At 38.2% G+C, this 22,193-nt stretch overlaps 1 protein-coding gene across 1 annotated transcript in view; it reads right to left on the bottom strand.

The window, feature by feature from the left end:
* LOC122807744 (sodium- and chloride-dependent creatine transporter 1-like) overlaps positions 1-22,193 on the bottom strand; it is a 992,499-nt gene that overhangs the window by 195,009 nt on the left and 775,297 nt on the right. Inside the window, exon 7 of the mRNA XM_044078732.1 lies at positions 8,730-8,833. Within this exon, the coding sequence (XP_043934667.1) occupies positions 8,730-8,833 (104 nt within the window). The remainder of the gene's footprint in view (positions 1-8,729; positions 8,834-22,193) is intronic.

The raw sequence follows: 22,193 nt of genomic DNA, 5'->3' as shown, positions 1-22,193 counted from the left end.
ATTTCCTTTTGAAATCTGAGTATTTTTCCCAAAATTTTTAAGCTCCACAATAGCAGTTTTATGTGAGATATAAATACATGCTTGTGTAATCCGCATCTCTTGTCAGTAGCTCCTTCATACCACAAATCTGCCATTAGCGTCTTTTTTCATCTTCTATTACTATTGGAGCTCTACTAGCTAGCAAAGTACTCCTCTTTTCCTTTGTTCCAGATATTCAGCTAAATATCTATCCTGGAATACTTTATCAAATTCACACGCTCAGTTCTAAATGCATCACCTGTAGCATTCCTATTTACACTCTGTATTTCTTAATATAATTAAATATTCTTTCCTTTTGTCTATACCTGTGAGGCCATTCACATTCCAAGATTATAAGAAAAGTGCCACCATCATGATGAGAAGTCATTATTCTCACCTATTATACATAACAGCTTTTTTAAAATTTCTTTTTCCAGTTTTTGTGATATATGCACCCACTAATGTGTGACAAGCTGATCATTTATCATCAACACTGGAAACTATAGCACATTTTACAAGAATTTTTGTTTTAATAAGAACTCTTAAAAAATTTACTTAATGCAAACATAGAAAACTATGTACATTTTCAAATAACATTTAACCCTCCTAATAGGAACAACTGTCCCAAATAGACAGCTGCAAACACAGGCCTTAAATAACCTAAAGTTGGGGTTACGCATGCTAATACATATGTTATTGCTGTTCTTACAGTAATTGTTGAATGTTCTTTTTTATCTTTATTCCCCTCCCAGATGTGAAAACAGCTTGCATGCTTTTAGCCTTGAAGAAATAGTGATTTGGCTTTTTTTGCCCTATAATCAGCTTGCATCCATGAAAATGGAAGATAAAAAATGCAGTCCTTTGCTGCAGGCTTCTAAAGACGGGCTGAAACATTTATTGCTAAAAGAAAACTTTTCATTATATTCAGTGTTCTGCTGTTTATTCCACTTAAAACGTATTAGATTAAGCCAAGGGACTTAATTCAGACAGTCACCTATGCAAAAGTAAGAGAAAACATATCAGCTCTACATATATTATTATGATCTGTGTACTTGTGCACCCCCATCCCCCACTTCATCAACCCAAGATTGCAACCTGCCTTTTTATTCTCTTTTTCTATTATAATGCCTACATTTCTTAATATTAAAAAAAGAAGAAAGAAAGAGTGAAAATAGGGCATCTGTTTACTTTAGTATCTTTATCACATACAAGAACAACTAAAAATGCTTTACTATAAAACATGCAATTATATTGTGATAAGTTTCATACAAATACTATTAATAGAATTTGTTTTACTTACAATTACCTTCTTCCTTCCTCTTCCCCTCCCCTCAGTGTCCTTCTAAACATTAAAATCATGAAGTGAAGCAAATGACTTTCAGTTCCCCACATGTTTAACAAAGTCAATAAAAGTCCACTCTTTCCACTTTTTCTTATGCAGCCATATTTCAGAAATGTGATGGATGCTTTGCAGTCTCACATTTATTCACTAATTTCCATGTTACTGTTTATTTCCATCGCCCATCTCCAGACTCTGGTCCAATTGCAGAGTATTCCTGATTCTTCTAATCATGTCCTGTGCTTTTCTCTGTCTCTCAAGCATTTTCCTTTGGAACAGTGGAAAAGCTTTCACTAGCAAAGTCTCTCATTTTCTTTATTAACAGAAGAATGAGAAGCAGAGTCCTCTTCTGTTTGATGACTCACTTTTTGTTGGACAAATTACCTCCTCAGCCCGTTCTGCATCAAAAAATGACTTTGATCTTTTAGGGAAAATTGCTCTGAAGGCAGCCAGATACAGCAGCTTGAGTCTTACACCTGCTTCTTGACATTACCTGATTGCTGGAATAAATGTGATTCATTCTGTCTGGTGTACAGTGAATAGTCATTTCCACATGCACTCTACTGTCTCAAACATTTAATTATTTGCCCTTTTGCTGCAGTTTTGGCAGGATCAACTCTTTCTGCTGGTAGGTTTGAATGTTTACTAATACAGGTCTTAGCTGCTTTCTCATGACCATGTTTGGAGCATATACACGATGTGCCCTTTCACTTAATAAATCCTGCTGTGGAATACATATCCAGTTGATTATTTCTGCCTTCATAAAATGAATACAGTCTGTTCCTTCAAGTTTCTCTGGTCCATCAGAAAAATCTCAGATTTTCCCTACGTGCTCTGTCCTCTACCATTTTTTGAAACATCTCTTATTGAGCAGTCTCATACTCAACCAGCCTTTTCTTCATTTCATCCTCTGATTTTTGCAATTTTATTAGCTCATGTGAATATCTGTTTAAAGCGTCTTTCATTTTTCCAGCCTATTGTTATATGAGCTGCTATACTCTTTTAGTGTTTTGTTTATTTTAATTAGTTCTGAGCACATTTGACTTATTTTTTCCTCTAGATTACTGAAAGTCATGTCTTGCACCAAAGCTGGAGCTTGAACTCCTTTTTTCTGAACAGCTGCTGAATTCCTCCCATGCAGTGTTTTCTCTTCAATGCTTTTAGCTGATTTTCTTTCACAGTCTCTTAGTTTCTTCTTTTCCAGCATCCTGGCAGTGTACGTACTAACCAGTACATGAATTTACTAAAAGTGACAAAGTTCCTAGCCCTTATCTGGCAGTTTCTTTTTTCAGACTGGGAGAACTGAAGTCAAGCTGTTGATCAGTGCGCAGCCATTTTGAAATGCTACAACATTAACTAAATGTTGAAACTTGTTGTACAGCTTAGTCTTCATTAGATTTATCCTTAACTTCACTGCACAGAGTTCTTAATTACAGATAAAACATTCATTACTCAGACTACTCATTCCCCAATCCCAAGAGACATCTTCACAATGTTTTCTACCTACTCGTAATTACTACATCCAACATCCATACTGCATCCTTCAGCAATGAGCCTGTATGGTCAGGTTTAGACACTGTAACACCTGGCTGCTCCCTCAATGCATCTGATTCACCAAGGGAAAGCTAGCTATCTCATCACTATGTAAAGGTCCCACATCTGCTCGGCAATTGCCTTCACTCCCTACTGAAAGTCTTTGAGCAGTGTAAAAATCATTTCACCACAGAAATATCTATGCTGACACTGACTCTCTCAATAGCTCACATTAATTCTTCACACAGCTGCTCTTCCTTCACAGTAGGGTGAACTTTCACTTTCCATCTATTCTACTTTAGAGTTATCAAATTCCTCCATAACAGAAGCAACAAATCTTTGGTGTCTTGATCAACTTTCTCCCAGTCTGTATACATACTACTCTGTTTTCCCCTAAAAACAGTCCATAGGCCAAATAAGACAAATCCCATCAACAAGAAGTTAATTATTTACTTCCACAAAAAATCATGACCTTCCTCTACTTCTTAATACTATCCTACTTAAAGTATACATTTTTTGCTGTGTTAAACTACAGTAATCTTTATTTTTTTTTCAGCTGGTATACTATAGAGACTTACAAGCAATTTACACAATGAAAGGATACCATATACAATGAGAAAATAATATAGCAATCCATAGTCTGCGCAATCTTTATCTATTGCCCAAGTTATTCAGTCCTTGGCTTGTGCCACATGTCATTAAATGCTGCTTTCAAACATCTCTTTACTATAACAGTCTGCCCTCTAAAAACTATGATAAACTTTTATGGGGGTGCACTTGTTTTCTCTTACTGATATCAGATGACAAGATATTATGTCAACTTCTCACAGGTATCTCACAGCAATTACTAGCCACTGCATTAGCCTAGTGTGCAAGTATCAGGTCTGATAAAGACATGTGATTTCACGATAAGCTTCCTGAACGATATATTTATATTCCTCACTACTGCCAAAGCCCAATCCATATGCAGACTACAGAATTCTACAACCAGAATCACCTTGTTCTTTTTTGTCACCATTTTGATGACTGAAATCAGTGTCACAACAGTTCATTGTCTTGGAATTATGATGTATATATCATTCCTGTAGAGATGTCTGACCTAGGTTCTCTTCCTACACAAAAGAAAATTCATGCTATGATTCTGAATTTCTGTGTCCATTAACTTTCTGTTCTCTTTTCCTGCTTGCTCTGTCTGTCCTGAATATGTTGCAACTATGTATGATCGTATTCCAGTAAAAAATAATTATGTCACCATATCTTGTTATGGCCAAAGTGTCAAGGTCACCTATTTCATATCAGTGACCACATTCTCCTTCATGTTGTAAATGACCTCACAACTGGAAAATCTAAATTCAGTGGAGTAAATGCCCATGGACTGCAAAAATATGAATATATTCAGCTAGAGATGGAAAAAGACCCATGGAATACCACATCTGCTCAGATGTGAGACTTAGCACTACTGCTGTTTCTCTGATGCTTTCATTCTAACTTTGCTATGTACTGAGCCACAAATACCTGCACTGTTGACTGATACTGTGCTACCTTCCCATGAAATACATACAAATGTCATACAACCTTCACTGTGTAGGCAGTATTTTCTCAAGTTTAACTGGATAATGGCAAACAGGAAATTCATTCCTGGTTTGGCACCTATACTTCTAATAAACACAGGCAGCCTGTAAATAGTTTATCTTCCAGGTCCCCACTTGTAAATGTTTCATCTGTCAAGCTCCTGCTTATACTTATCAAGGATACCAGAACTTGTTAGAGATTTAACATGCAAAACTAGGCCTAAAAAGGCCTTTGTGGTCGTTAATCTAGTAAACACCTATGAACCTTTGAAATATTCTCCTTCCAGGTGCCACCAATGTCTACAACATCCTTTGTATTAAACACTGCCTTTTTTGTATGACCCCAAACACTGTGGTGCATCTGAATAGATCACACCTCCTTCTCTCCTCTTCTAACATGTGCAATCCTAACTTGTAAAGCCTTTGCTTATAATCTAGTCCTACTCTTCATTTCACCATTTTAATAAGATTGCATTGCATGTTTTCTATCAACTTAATCTTCATTTGTGACTCGGTCCATAAAACTGTAAACAGCACTTCAGATGTTACCTCAATGGAGTTCTTTACAATGGAGGAATTTACTCAAAATTAATGAAATCCATTCCTCTTGCTACACTTGATATTTTCCATCAAATTATCACACAGCAGAGGATAATTTAGCTTAGGGCATATTATTACCATCACATTCATCTGCTCATCTGTCCTACTTACAGAGCTCTATGTTTACCATGAATTTCACCTTTAAAGTGCAGAATCTAGCACTTTGCTTTCATTAACAACAGTTACTTCCTTTCTCTGCATAAGTCAACCACAGTCACCACACATCTGTCTGCAGAAAAGTCCCAATCCACGATCAGTGGAATGATATTTGTTTCATCAGCAAGAAAACAGTTGTTTGTTTCTAAACCAAGTATAGCATCTGACATAAATATACTGCACAGGAGTGGTCCAGCACAAAACCTTGTGTTGCTCCACTGTTTACTGCTGTACCTGCTGATACTTTTCAAAACCCTATTCTTCTTTACAAACACCCATTTTGAAGGCACACCACCATTTTTCACTCCCTTCCAAATCCTATTAATTTTTCTACCATACCCTAGTGAGACACAACATGAAAGGCTTTGAGGAATCTAGCTATAACACATCTCCAGTGTTCCTTTATATACCTCATTGGTGATTGAGACATTCTGTTATACAAAATCTCGCACATGACCTTCCATAAAATGGAAGCAAAACTAACATGTCAGTGATTATCTTGTTCTTCCTTACAACTTACCTTCATGCAGGAAAAGTGCCATCAGTAACCTTACCAGTTGCAGTGGCGAGATTATGATGTCCTACTAGTGCTTCAGTGAGAAAAACTACCAACTCTTTTCACATCTTAGAAAGTAGTTTATCTACACCATGTGTCCTATCTTTTCAAAGACATTCAAGGTTTGCTTCATTATGTCAACATTGTAACACCCCCTCTTAATCTTCACAACTTTCATTTCTCCCTCTTCATGGGCTCAGAAAAGTCAGCAAAAACAAATAGATTATAAAGTGCCTATTTGCGTTTCTAAATGTAAGAATCAATCATAAGCCAATTGGATACTGATTGTTATTTCCATCAGATGTAACCAAAACATGTTATTTGCCACTATAAATCCATATTGTAGAGTAACAGGCTGGTTGTTCATATTAATCACTCCAAAAGGCATGAAAAAAATTCACTACCCTAATCAGAATTCCCACTAATCACTGGCTCCACCTCACAAATACACTCTGAAATACTAGTGAAGCAAACCTTCCCTGAGAGCTTGCACTAAGGGGTCTCCAGATTATCGATCCCTCCAAAAATACAACACCTTAAAGACTCATTTCGATTCTGCCAAGATTCCAGTCTCCACACATCAGATAGCTGCAGCATGTTTTTTTTTTTCAAAATTTGAAAATACGACATTGCACCAGCTATTTTCTTTGTATTTAAACTGCCATGAAAATGTTTTCCTTCGCATTTAAAAACATTATTATGTGACCACTACCAAAAAGTATGCTTCTCTCCAAAATTATCTTCTAATTTCAAGTCTACAATCCCAATTTCATTACTAATAAAACTCCATTTAAAAAGGTATTTTATACCAGACTATGCTTTCACCTAAAAAATATGGTAACCTGTCCAGACACCAATATGGATTTGGTAGACAGAAAGTGAAATAAAAGCCTTCTGGATCCTAAATAAGGGCATACTGAGTTAAAGAGGAAACCTTACACACGCTGTTTATTGACCATACAAAAGGCTTCATTTATATCAGCAATGGGCTCTTCAACATTGCTCTTTGTATGACATCATTCGGTTACATACCTGCAGAACTTGTTTCAAACAACCTGCTCCACAGATACCTTTTCATTTAAAACTTGATCCACAGTGTCAGCCTCTACTTCCTAACTCAGGGTTGGAGATTACAAATTTGTCCCCCCTTCATTCATAGGCTACCTGTGATCACTGTAAACTCCAAGTAACTCTTTATGTAGATGATCCCTTCTGTCACACACACCATCCTACCTTTGACAATCCAAAGTCAGTGAGAAACTCACCTCAAGCACTTGTTTATCTAGCTTCTCAACAGCATTTTACCTAATATTAAAAAAAGCCCAAATCATTTATTTGGAATAAAGCAAAATATCGGTTTCCTAACAATGTAATATCAGTGACTCTTCTGGTTGCTCTTTACAGGGCAACTCCTATTTCAGTTACCATGGATTATAGGTAGCATACCTCTCAACTATACAGGTTTTTGCAGAATGTACAGATTTTTGTCTCATATTTGGGGTCTGTTTCTCATAAAATTGTGGTTTTCTGGCAAATCATTGAGGGTTGAAGTCAGAAAATAATGACAGACATTTGAGTTTCAGATTTCATACCATTCAGAAAATTCATACTTATAAAAAACAGTTGTTCTATCAATTTTCTAACTTTGTAAGAGCATTATTTAAAAAGTGTCCCTATTTTTGGTCCTTTATCCCCCCATTATTGATGGTTTTGTCTAGATTTGTTGCCCTAAGAGGTTGAGAGGTATGATAGGTAGATCAGTAACTTACCGTTTAGTACTGCATGAACTGATTAAAGCCAAAATTGAATAAATGTCTTCTATTATCATGGAAAATCTAACATCTTATCCCATCTAACATTAGAGTCACCCCTGGTAAATTATTTGTACTATACCAACTAGAATATAGCTTTATATTCTCTATACTGGCAAACAAAAACTAAAGCCACATTTAGATAATTTCCAGCAGAATATGTTGAGTCATTTTTCTAGTTCCATGCAATAAAAGACCATGTTTCTCAGTCTTATCAAAAGCAAATGGGCTTCTATTTAAATAATAGGCAGACCCTGTAACAGACCCTGTGTTGTAATTCCTCTTATTTAAACTATAAAACCTCAGTCTCCCCACTTCTTGCTGGCATATTACCCCAAACATCATACAAGTATAACATCATGTAACAGTGCAAGCATTCTTTGCCAAGCACATAATAAAGTGCATTTCACTGATTACTGTAAAAAACATTCCTTCCCATAAAAATGCAAACGCTCGACTGTATGTACATACTATTTGTTCATGAATATCACCCCATTGGAAAAGATAGGCATCAGTCTCATGTCTGCTTCTGAGCCACACACTGACAGTTGCCTGTACCAACAACGAAGAAAAATCCACATCCTTTGGCTGAGTAGCATGACATCCCCTTCCACATATCTCATTTAATTTTGGATTTCCTGCTTTACTTATGCAGAGCCAAACAGATATATGGAGTGTTTGAGAAAAAGTTGGGAGGAGTGAGGCTGGACAGTCCTAAACAGTCCACATGGTCAGTGGCTTAGCAGCTAGCATACACTCCTCTGGTGCCAGAAGATTAGATGGGCTGGGTGTTGTATCCCTCAAACACACTTAAATACATTTATCATTAATAATATTGCAGTGAAACATAAAAAGGTTGTTGTACTCTTAAAGTGTTGTCCTTCGGCAGAGGCCCCATCATTCTGATCTGGTGGCAGTTCAGGAATATATAAAAGAACCCAACACTCAATGAAACTAAGAGGAATTTTCCCAGTGTACTGGTCAATGTTCCCATTTACGTTAATTACCACCCTGGGTTTTGCTTGCAAAGCGACCACCTTCTCACTGGGATCTACTGAGTAAAATTAATTGATCGAATCAACAGATGATAGAAGCAGAAACAAAATAAGGTGACTGATTTTTTTTTTAAAAGTTGCATTTCTCACTTGTAGCAGTTGTTGTGGAATCGATTGTAGCTGCCCAGAGCCGTTAGCGCTCCCAGGCCAATAGCATATGAGAAGAATATTTGAGTGCCTGCATCAATCCAGACCTGAAGGAACAAAACAAAGCAATCGTTATAATAGTCCTCATATCCAGTCTAATTAAGAAGTGAAAATATGCTCTAACATGACTGTAATAAAGTAAATAAGATGCAAGTACACTCTCCTAGGAGACAGCAACAGTTGCCCCAGAAGCACTGCTGAATAAATCAAGTTGATTTTATTAAAACCTGGCTGATTAATAAAGCAGTAAGTACCTACTACATGTACCATGCAAAAGCAGCTAAACTCCTGTCAAAGGAAAGGGCTAACTGAACCCTTGTCATTCCACATAACCATGATATGAATATAATTTCCATATCCCAGCTCCACAAATGAAAAAGGAACACTTCATAACATCCACGGTGAATCAAAGAGTGACTGCCCGGAACTATAGGACTATCATAGAGGTCTTTTTTGGAGTAATGCAAGACATCTCCTAAGGCTTCATGTGTCAACCGCATAAGGGATGATATTCCTTTTTTACTAAATCAGGTAACTGACCCATTACAAACCCTTTATTCAGAAAGGCGGCTAACCAAACAGCAAACTTCTGAAACAAATAACGGTGCTAATATAACAGAAGTGAAATGCACCCCTGACAACAGCCAGCAAATTCAAACACAAATTAATGCCTATCATTTTCTGGAAATGAAGCAGAATAATTAAAAGGGTTTAACGCTGACCTCCTTACTGAAGTAGTGACTTGTTACCATACTGTTTTCTCTTTACCTACATTGTTGTCTCCCACACCACACCGTCACTGGGACTTGTGTCTCTTGCAATTTCATCTCATCAGATCAGTCATTGGGTCCAGATGGAGACTGACAGTTATCCCTAGACTAAGGGACAGCCCTATGGCCTATTAGTTTCTATCCAGAGAGGATTATTAGCCCAATCATCTTCCTGGGAAGCAAGACTGGGATATTAGGGATTGGCCAGATGCTGGTCCTAAAGAAGTCATGCCACAACCCTCCCAACACGTTCAAATACATTACATGTAAACTTGCAATTGCTGCCTAAAGAGGGTAAGATGCATGCTTCCACATACCTACCTACCTCATATCATTTTACAGCACAAGCCTACCTGGCTACATCCATCAGTGATCACTCATCTAACTGGTAGATGACAGTAATGTAACAGGCAATTCACTTTATCCCTCATACACCTAGCCCCTAAAGTGACCATGCTGCTATTCAAACGCAGGCTACCTGGGCCATAGCCAGGGGTTCATTTCTCTATGTCATGTGGTCAGGGCCTTTCATAAGAGTTGTTTGGACACAATCTGTTTCTAAAACTGTGCCTTATACAAACACTGATAGCCCAAGATCCATAACTGCTCCTGAAATAATGTAATGTGGTAAAGATATAGAGGACAACTTGAGCATCATAGCAGCATTCTTCTAAAAAGTTAAACTGCAAACTCTGGTATTTTACATGAAATGAAAAAAAGATTAATATCCTCCAGGAAAGTGAGACATTTATTATAAAATAATGTTGTATAGCTCATTATACTTAATTGACAGATGCATGGCATTAGCAACAAAGTTATTTATCCTGTCCTTTACAACACTTCCATTTGGGATGACTGTACAGAAATGTGCAGTTTATATTTATACGTAATTATAATAATGCATTCATACAATCATACAATCATAGTCCCACAAAGTGTGCAAAAGTTATGAACAAAATATTGTTGCTCTTCATAACTACAAAAGTGCATACGTATAGCATCTCAGGCTTCTTACATTCTGATCACTGTAGATATTTATAGGCCTGACAAAGGCATTTGACCTCATTGACCACTATCTTCTAAAAACAAGCTAATTGAAATTAGTATTAGTCCAGATGCTGCTCCATGGTTTGAAAATGTCCTCACTAATGGACACTTCTAAGTTAAAATAGGACCCTCACAATCAGAATCTGCACCTATTACCAAAGGTGTGCTACAAGGATCCATTCTTGCCCTCTCCTCTTCTCACTCATTATCAAACTTCCCTGTGACATCCTGTATCTCCCACTTATCGACATGGTCATTTACCGATCAGGTCACTCTCACACCAACATTCTATGCCAACTCCAGTCAGACTTACATGAGTTCCACCAATGGCTCATAAACCTAAAGCTTGCTTATTCACACACAGATTACATGCAAGTCTATGGGCAGTTTGGAAGACTGACAATCAACTGACTGCATGTCTTCCAGAGATGGGAGGAAATGGGAGCAGCTAAACAAAGCCCACACAGACACAGGGAGGATCATCAGACTGCGCACAGCAAGGATCGGAAGACATTGCACATAATGCACAGATAAGAATCAAACTGGAAAACCTTTTGTTGTGAAACAGCAATGCTACTTACTGCACCAGTGTGTCACCCCACACTAGTTACAAGAATCCCATAACTCATACAATTAAGGAAACATGAATGAATATATGATCAATGTTTCATATGCTATGGAACATTTAAACAACGACATTCATGTTCCTCATCTATGCATAATAAACACAGTCTAAATTTGGTTTCAGGTAAACACCACCACCATCCATTGTAGCAACAAAACAACATGTGCATTGCAAATGTGAACATTTTAAAATATGAATGAAATATGTCAATTTTGCATATTTTAACAATGTGGTCAAAACAGCTTCCATGATCTCAGTAAATGTACAAGAATGAAATTAACACTGTAGTTTTCTATATACAAAAATGATGTATTCACCATAGTGACGAATCTCTGTTGTCTGTTTTTGTCCTTCCTAAACTGGTGGGTTTCAGATCCGCTAGATCCAACGTCAGCCAATTTTCAGACTTAGGATCCACAGCTCAAGCTTCTCTCCTTACCCATAATCCCCTCCAAACCCTGTATTATCTCAAATTGAGTTTGTCCCCTTAGTCTTAGAACTCTGAAAGACTGAGAACACATCATCATCATCTTCTTTCGGCTGTTCCCGTTAGGGGTCGCCACAGCGGATCACCTGTTTCCATTTCTTCCTGTCCTCTGCATCTTGCTCTGTCACACCAACCACCTGCATGTCCTGTCTCACCACATCCATAAACCTTATCTTAGGCCCTCCTCTTTTCCTGCTACCTGGTAGCTTCATCCTTAGCAAGACTGAAAACACATGATATTCAAAAAAGGTAAAAAGGAGATTAGTACATAGGTACCAAACAGAAGAAGGTAAGGAGGTCTGGAGGTAAAAGGAGAATAGACCAAAAATTGGAATATCTTTCATATCAGAGTAAAGAACCAAATAATTCTTCCATAAATGGAAGGGGGAATGGTAGGAAAGAAGTTGAGGAAGGATGATAACAGAGAACACAAATGCATTGTTGTGGTGAGTACATAACTTTTATATCTTATGTTGTCTTTTTCATCCATTCCTCAACTGATGAGACAGAGTCCCAGCTAATTGAAAAAATATCCAGTTTGCAATGAGCAAAAAAGGTGGAAGCATTAGATCAAGTGGCAGTGCACACATTTCATTCATGGAAGTTTGTGATAAGAAAGCAGAAAAGGTGGAAACGGATGTTGTGGAATGAGCTCTTGAAAGTTTTGGTAAGGTAAAACCCTTTTCTTTGCAGACATGATAAATACAAACAGTGAGCCATCTAGCTAAGGTCACTATGGATACTGAGTGAGTCAATTTTGTCAGAGATTGAAATGAAGGATTGGTCAGATATGAAAGCTTTAGTTCTACAGAGGCAGAACCTAAGCTGTCTGTATACATCTACTACATGAAGCATATATTCCCCTTTGTTCAAGAGGCTACCTTTGGCAAAAAGGAGAGTGTGCTAAAAACAAAATGTCTGTCTTGATGAAAAATTAGGTAAGGTGGCTGACACAATAGTGCCTGGAGTTCAGATATTCATCTAGCTAATGTGCTACTGACAGCAAAAATAGTTTTCCAGGATAAATACTTTAAATCTACTTTAGCTGGTGGCTTGAAGGGGAATTGTGTCAAGGCTTGCAAGAGTACTGTAAGGTCTCAAGGAGTATTGACTTTAATAGGTGCTTTAAGAAGAAGAGTACCCTTCAAGAATACCTTACAGACTTTTAGGGAACAAATGATTTTTGCCAATATGAAAACTGGAAATGGCAGCCAACTGTATTTTGACTGTAGTGTGTTTGAAGCAAGAAAATCTAGGACAGCTGGAACGGAGGCAAGAAAGGATCCAAACATCTCTCATGAGCCCAAATAGATAACTTCTATTTGCTCTTGTACATCTTCCTGGTGGAGTTCTTTTGGGAGGAAGTAAGAATGTGTAAAACTTGAGAAGACAGCCTGGACTGCCTAATCATCACAGGACATGGAGAAACCATGCAGTTAGTTTCAGGGCTTGGATGTCCAGATGAAGCAGTCCTGACAGGTGAGACAGAAGATCTGCAGAGGGGTCCAGTAACCAAGGTGGGTGCATTAAGTGAGGCCAGAGGAATAGAAACCACACTTGCTGAGGCCAAAAAGGGGTGATGAGGATTACCATGCTCTTCTGTTGATGCGCTTTCTATAGAAACTTTGGGATAAGAGGTACAGCTGGATAAGCATAGAATAGAACAGTGGGCCAGTCATGGATCAGAGCATCTCTCAGCGGCTCTGCTTTGGAGGAATCAGGGGAAAAATGATACATTCGGCACTGAGGGGGAGGCAAAATGATTGCAGCATAGCTGACCTTATTGCCAAAATATCAGCTTCACCACTGATGGACTGAGGGACTATTAATGAGACAACAGAATACATGTTCTTTGCAAATCCTGGTGATTTGAATTGAAAAAAATCACGGGTTGTTGTCTTATCAATCATTGGACAGCCAGTGTCCACTGTAGCACCCTCATATGAAATCTTGCCAGTGATACTAGTGTTATGGAGGCAGCCACAGACCCAAGGAGCTGTAAAATTAACCTGGATGGGGGTGATCAAACAGACAAAGGATATGTAGCCTGATGTTGTAAAGTGGACTGAGGTAGTCATTTTATCTGAGAAACTATATCCAGTTGAGCACCTATGAATACCAGGACTTAAGTGGGGGACAGGAGTGATTTTTTTGTAAATGACTATGATGCCCAGATCAAAGCATAGATGAAGCAAGTAGTCTCTGACATGAATCAAAAGATCCTTGGTGGAAGTGGTGAGGAGTCAGCCTTTGAGGTACAGAAACACCCACAATCCTAGCAAACTCAAGTGAGCTGCAATCACTACCATACATTTGGGGCAGGGCTCTGAAATGGACTATCTCCTAGATCATCTGTCTATTTTGATGCAATAGTATGCTTTCTGGGGTTCTTTTAAGAATATCCAATTATCCTTCCTCAGAAACAGAAGTATACAGTGAACCATGACCGTTTGGAACTTCAAGTCGTTTGCAAACAGATTTACATGGCTTAGGTCAATTTTGGCCAGAGACCCCCATTTTTATTTGGCAACAAGATAATCTCAAATGAGTTCTGAACCCATGTGGGACATTTTGGAAGACCATGCAAGAAGTAGCTGGGCCATTTACAAAAGCCTTGAGAAACACTGAGTCCTGCAAAGGGGGTTTGGAAACATAACCACCCTTCTGTCTCAGAAGTTCAAGAATCTCCACAAATGAGATGTCTTCAAGGGGTGACCTGGGAGACCCTTCCCTTCACTGAAGTCTATGTCCTCTGTTAGTGACTCCTGCGGGGAGTTAGTATGCCTCCTCATGCACATGCACTTCTGGGGAGCTTCCACGGAGGGATAATCCAGGAAAGACTCATAGGTTCTCAGGGAGTCCTGTAAGACAACAGTGTCAAGACTGGAATGGACTGACTGTCCTAATGGAATGGAATAAGTAGGCTCAGGACCCAGGACAGACAGAAATGGGTGAGTATCCAAGAGAGACAAAGATGTCCTAACCCCTGGAGAAAGCTCTTTCCACTGCCTTAAAGAAGAAAGCTGAGGAATAACCTGAAACTACCTCATTAAGTGCCAAAGCCACCTGACTAAGGTAGTCCAGAGAATTTTAATGACCCTGCCACAAAGCAGATGTCAGAGCCAAGCTATCTAATACTGATGTTCTGAGGGGAAGAGATGACTCTAAGAGTCTCAGAGTCGAGTCCCGACCCCTGGATCCAGCACCAAGGCTATGGCTCCTAGATCCCTCCAGACCAGAGAGAGTCAGTGCTGGCTAAATCAGAGATGATAAAGGAATCAAAGAGGACTGACCTTTCAGATTAGTCACAGACAGGCCTGGTAGTCTCAGTTCAAAACATCAGAAGTTAAGGGGTGGATCAGAGTAGGAGCAGCTACAGGGGTTTGGAATAGTGCAAAGTTAATGGGTCTGAGGGGAGATTGAGCAGGAAGAACTCCCAACTGAATTTGGGTCCAGAGGAATTTCCTCATCAATCTGCCCACCTCTGTTTCAGATAGATTCCTAGTAGATCTGAAGGATGATGAAGCAGAGTGAGATCTTGAAGCCCTATGGGGCATGTCTTGCAGAAAAGGGAAATGTAGTCTTAAAGGTATTGGCTCTGGAGAAAAAAACAGATTGCCTCCTAGAAGGTGACTTGGAAGAAGAAAGCGTTAAATCTGAGGAAGTAGTCGAATCTGAGGACTTGGAAACTTTAGCAGGTGAAGCAAAGGTCAGCGATGAGTGAGGAAAGTGATCAGGGGAATGCTTCATTGGTTCCTTAGACTTATCAACTGCTTTTTCAGGTCCCTTTTCTCCTTTGTTCACTTTGGATCTCGCTGATCTCCTTGAGAACTTCTTTGCAGAAGGGGAAGCTCCAGCCACAAAAGAATAAGAAGAAGGAAGCAAACCTTTCAGAACCAATTTATTTCTATGCTCAACCATGGCTCTGTGATTGAACCCCAAGCAAATGTCACAATATTCATCCAGATGAGTGGCCCCCAGTCAATAAAAGCACTCCAAATGGACATCAGAGTTGGGATCTTATGGCCAGAGGAAGTGTATTTTTTGAGGACTGTGGCCTTGTCTGACATAACTGCCAATAATCACAACAAGGAAGGAATGAAACAGTGGCAAAGGCAAAGTCAGTTACCAGCACTGGCAACAAGGAAGTCCCACAAGGGTGATAAAGGATAGGAAAGCCCAGACAGCAATAGTAAACTAGGTTACTAGAAAATAAATAAAGAAGAAAACACAAGGCCAATGCAAAAAACAAATACTACAAAAAGTTTTTTGCTTTTATTTGCTAGCAGGGAAGGAAGAACAAATAGAAAGTTAAGACTCCAAGAAAGGATTGAGAGGACAACTAAAAATGTTCAAAAATTTGCTTATCTGAAATTTAAGTTATTCCAACAATGTCTGACTATATGAGCACCAACTGAAATCTAGGGTAATAGAGAGTTTGGAGGGGCTTACGGAAAAGTGGCCAAAGTTGGAACTGAGGTCAGATCTGAAACCCATCAGTTGAAGAACAGACAAAAAAGACAACATTAGATCTTATATTTAAGCACTACTTCAAGGCAGTTGTTTAGTTCACTCAGATGATTGAGGAACATATAATGAGCTGTGTTTTTTTTTCCCTGTGGTCCAGAGTTTTATTCCCTCAGATTCCATTGCCTAACTGTGCTACTCTGAGCAAGTCACTTAACCAGATAGCACTCCCAGGCTGTGGAGATCAGTGGTCTACCCTGATAAACACAAAATAAAAACAAGGAAGAGTCAGAAATATATAACATGTAGAGTTCTAAAAACAGAGTATTATTCAGGATTACAACATAGGTTTAGAGGTTACTTCAGAAATGTTTTTACACAAAAATTTCAAATACCACCTCTGTTCTTTTTCAGTTTATAAGTATACATAGGAATTCAAAGTACAGACAGGTTTGCATTTCAGAAGGCACTTGTTATATATTTAACATTCTGTGGGGACTACAGTTTTGTACCTTATTTTTTTAACCGGAGAGGAACATTCATCCAAATGGACCTTTTTAAAGACTCAGTCCTGTTTAAGTGACTTACTCAGAGTAACAAAGAAGGCAAATGAAGAGTGAATGATTCACACTATGGACTAGACAAAAAAACATGTACCCAGCTTGCATTAATCATGTTCACTAACTGACCGACTTTAAGTGCTAAAAATCCCATGAACTGCGATGCATCAGATAAAATCTGTCATCCGAATACTGCCACCTATAGGTGTACGGAGATAAAGGAGTTAAACAGGTAGCACTTTTGTTAATAGCATAGAGGTATAACTCTGATTAAGTGAATAATATGAACTGTACTCTGTCAGGTTTGAACACTGAGCCAACAGAACAAATGTCTTCTTCTTTGAAATAAAATGACTGAATTTAGTTCCTTCCTTGATTGTCACTAATGCAGGGCCCTCACTGTACCTATGAACCTATGAATCTCATTCAATAAGTGTATTCCTAAATTGGTTTTCTTATATCTATGGAACACTTTAAATTTTAATTCTTCTGTATTATTTCAAGTGAAATAATAGAAAATGTAAAATAAGAGCAGCTGAACTGAAATAAATGAGTTGTATTATAACATTAGAGAAGTTGAAGCTTTTTCGACAGAAAAAATGGTTTGAAGCCAAGAGGCAAGCAATTTCCAATTAACACTGATTTATGATAGTACATGCATGCTATCACCTAAGTCTACAGCAGCAACTGGAAAAGAGGTACGCATCTGTAAACTGGAATTATGGGTAGGATTCAGGGATGTTTAAACTATTATCTGCAGGGATCAGTTGCAGTTAAACATAACAGAATACCATAACACTGCTTTAATACTGGTTAATAGTCTTAGCAAGTATGCACCCAGAATGCACCACACAGCTAATATTCCTGGTTAATGCCATACAGTATGCCTTTAAACCTAAACACAGGAAGAAGACAGGGAGGTGATGTGAATCAGGTGGAGAAAGTATTTCAGGTTCTTTACTCAAATAAGAGGTAGAGCTCTGATTCAAGACCACTGTGGTAGAGAGGGTCTGAGTAGGAATCCCAGAAAATCTGTGTGTTTGCTTTGGTGTGCGCGTGAGTGCCAGAAGCTTTCCAGAGAGTAAGAATCCTTCTGCAGCTGTATGCGTGTGCGTGCGTGTGTATGTGCGTGTGTGCATGTGTGTGTGTATCTGAGAGAAAGACAGAAGCTTTCTAGAAAGTAGGAGTAGGAATCCTTGAGAAGGTGTGTGTGTGTGTGTGTGTGTCTGTGTGTGTGTGTGTGTGTGTGTGTGTGTGTGTGTGTGTGTGTGTGTGTGTGTGTGTGTAGCTTTCCAGAGACAGCTGAAGGAAGAACAGGAGCGTTGTTCTGCAAAGAAAAGATGACAGAATTACTCTGCTTGCTGAATGGAAAAAAAGTTCCTGAAGGTATGAAACTAAATGGGGTAAGTACATCTTGGGGTTTGGGAAAACCCTGCATAAAGATCTAGAAATAGAACTGAACTGGTGAGCTGGTGAATAAACTGGAATTGTACTTTTTTTCCCCCTTTTGTTTGCCGCAAGAAAGCTTGATATTATAAATCAATGAAAATAATCCTCCATTTGAAAGTGTGAAACTGAAAACGAAAGACTGGTCCATTTCTGCTAAAAGCACTACTGTGTTGAAAGTGTGAGACTATGAAAGACTGGTCTATTTCTGCTAAAAGCACTACTATACGGATAAAAAATAAGAAAACAGGATGAAGCTATGACAAGGGTGAAGCACTCATCTCTTGTTTTAACCTAAACCATGGTTTAAACAAAAAATACCAGCTTAAATCCTGCATTCTTATTTTTAATACGAATGCAGTGATCTTTTAAACTGATCTTACATAACGTTATGACCAGTCTATTTTAGTAATTTGTAAGACAATATTCTCTACAACTAGTTTTCCTTTTTTTTCTTTTTTTGCTTCATTCTTGCTTAAAGATCATGTCTAAATGTGCAAAATGACCTTTGTTTTTTGTATTAAAAAAAAAAATGTTCATGTGCATCATTATGCATGTAGAAGAACCTAATGTGGAGTCCATCAAGAGTCTCTCCTAGTCTCTCTTCTATTCCCTCTCTTTATTAATAACTTTCTCTGGGATCTACAACAACTAAACGATATACTTTGTGCTGATGATATTGTGATGACTAGGTGAATAAATTGCTGCAGGATAATTTTAAAGTTATTTAGAATTGGCTACAAAGTTATAACCTCTCAGTAAATAAACAGAAAAATTCCTTGATGCTGCCTGGCAGAGCTCAAAAACTAAACAATGCTCAGGGGCTCTTACCACTACCCTACTGGATTCCTTTGAATGCAGATTGCAGTACAGTGAAGATCGGGAAATCTACCCTTTTCCTCACTGTAGTGCTATCTTGGAGTTAGTATATATAATTTGCCACGGGTTTGTGTAATGCAGGGAGGCTTGCCCCCCCCCTGCAAAAATGTAAAACAAATTGCACATACCTGCAAATTATTTATACCAATGCCAAGATCACACTACAGTGAGAAAAAGGGTAGGTTTCCTAGTCCTCATTGTACCACAATCTGCATTCAAAATATATATGTAGTTCGATCTTCTAAGTTCCTATCTTGTGTACTCTTGTTCTTGTAAACATTCAATGTTGTCATGTCGATCATTTAAATTTCGGTGTGGTTTTCTGTTAATTCGATGAAGTGATGTAGACCCAAATATCTAGATTATATACATATATAGAGAGAGGAAGAGAGAGAGATCTATATAAGGATCTACTATTAAATGTCGACTCGAACTCCATAATATCGAGACCAGAACACTGAAACAGCAATATACCAAAATTTGTAAACATCAGTATCGAAACAATAAAAGCAAAGCTACACTTCCTAACCTCCACCACAAAAACATACAACAACAAATATAAAACAAACAACTTTAAACTTCTCCACATTTAAGCAAGGGTGCAAGCCCACATGCACCTCCCACACTGCCTGCTACTTAAATATATCAATTCTGAGTCGGAGATCGCATTACAGAGAAGAAAATGGTAAATATACAGTTCCACGCTCTATGGCTGCATGTCCAAACTGCAAAAAGCTCTCCTTAACCTTCTCTTATTGACACTACTTCACTGTTGTCAGACTGTACATTACTATACATATCTTCAATACTTACCCGAGCTTGCAACATAACCTTAGCCATGTTTTCTCGTTATTTACTTGCTATAATATACAACATCTTAAAGCCACAGCATCCAATTTAAACATCATCATCAGTGTTTAACCAGCCAATTCAATATTTTAACACTCAGCATTGTGACATTTCAGCATACTGAAGTTTCGGCATTCTGGTCTCAGTATTATGGAGTTCAAGATTTTGGCGATTCGACATTTAAAAGTAGACCCATACATATATATACAGATATATGAAACTCTGTCATATGGTCTCATCCTATGAATTTCGAGTTTCCAAAAAATATATATACACACACACACACATACACTTACATATATACATACATTTAAATCTACATATGTATTTGCATACACTTCTGAGAACATAGGGAGGCATCCCTTCTGGTCATTGTGGTTTAGTTTCCCTTACTAAAACATCCTTCCTCTCATTCTCTCTCTCTGGATGTCCAGTGATTTCCCAGTTCTACCTTGCCACCCTTTCAGCATGGTATCCTTGCTCTGCTTTCCCTCATGAAAACTAAAACGTGAGTAGATAGAAAAAATAAACAAATAGAATGTATTTACAGGATGTTAACTTGAAAATATGACAATATATACTTAACACAAAAAAAGAGAAAAATAATACTACTATAGCAATAACCCATGCCTGGGTGTGGGTAATGCTGGATTGACCCACGGTTGGTGTGGTTTGGTCACGAGGGTGAAGCCCAAGTAACCAAACAAAGCCAACCGTGGATAAATCCAGCATTACCCACACCCAGAAGTGGGTTATTGCTATTATACAATGACAATATTTAAGAAAAAAAATTATTCATTTTCTTAAATAATGGCATTGTATGCCCTTCCGCAGCTGTCTGGTATTCGGCAGCAGTTCTGATGTACTGCGCATGTGTATGCCTACGCAGTACATCAGAGCTGTGGGCAAATGCAATGGAGAAAGCAAGATCTCCGTTGCTTTTTACAAACTGTTTCACTATGTTAAATGAGTTTAACATAGCGGATGCTGTCTCGCTATGTTAAACGAGTTTAACATAGCGAGACAGTGTGAAGCAATGGAGATCTTGCGTTCTCCGTTGCTGTAAAAAAAAAAAAAAAAAAGAGTTATAGTAATGGAAAAAGTCCGGGCGACCGGACCTTTTTCCATTACTATAACTCTGATTTACAATATGCACGCTGACCAATCAGCGTGCACGTTTTTTGAATATTAATGGGGGGTCGTTGTATAATTAAGCAATAACCCACAGCTGGGTGTGGGTAATGCTGGATTTACCCATGGTTGGTGTGGTTTGATCACGAGTGCGATGCCTGAGTGACCAAACAAAGCCAACCGTGGGTAAATCCAGCATTGGCCACACCAAGACGTGGGTTATTGCTATTATACAATGGTGTTAGTTTTGTGTTGTGTTATGTTTGTGTTGTTGTTATTTAGGTTTTTGTTTGAGTTAGTCTATATTCTTCCACTTTTTATGAGATAAAATAATCCACACTTTTACTTCATGTTTACTGTTTACTGTTTATTTTATTTGTCTTTTAATTTAAATACAAGTAATATGTTTTGGTGTTTTCTAAATGCAAGAAAGTCATATGTTTTACAGTAATGCTTTTAGCTTAACTTTTTTAGTTTAACTTTTCAGTTAACTAGGCAGCAGTCATGATGCAAAATAATGACTAATTTACAGGTTCATCAGGCTTAGAAAACCATAATGGCTATCCCTGTCTCCGGAGTTACATGCAAAAATGAGTGTTTGTGCAGCACTCTTAAAAAAAAAATGAATTACTGGAAGCACATACCCCATTACTGCCACCTTCGAGTTTATGTTAGTTAAGATACACTCCCTGGAAAATGTACTGTTTTGTGTATTAATGACAGTTATGTAGTAGAGCAGTTACAGTCTTTGCAGTATTACAGAAATGTGAATGCCTTTTGTGGTTGCTGGTACGGTATTGCAAGCAGAGGAGTTACTGATTGCTTCATGTGTGGGTGCTGGGTGTGATGTGTTTTTTAAAGTTTTTTTTTTTTTTATATTATGTTGGTTTATGTTTTTTTATGCTTAAATGTACTTTGGAGTTCGGGAATTTCATTTATTAAAGTGTGCCGGTAAGATTGTTTGGTTCTCTTCTTTACAAGTTTTCACTGCTTGATACGTTAGCCACCGGACTTCTTTACATAGTTGTGGTGGATTTGCAATGTGCACTCTGGTTGGATTAGCCAATCAGTGTGCACGTTTCTTGGCTTTGCCGAGGTTCCATCGTATAATACAGTTGTTGTTGTTGTTGTTGTTGTCTGTCTTTC

This window comes from Protopterus annectens, chromosome 7.part1, assembly GCF_019279795.1.
Source record: "Protopterus annectens isolate FY-2018-M chromosome 7.part1, PAN1.0, whole genome shotgun sequence".
NCBI classification, from domain to species: domain Eukaryota; kingdom Metazoa; phylum Chordata; order Ceratodontiformes; family Protopteridae; genus Protopterus; species Protopterus annectens.
This window is presented reverse-complemented; position numbering and strand designations above follow the sequence as displayed.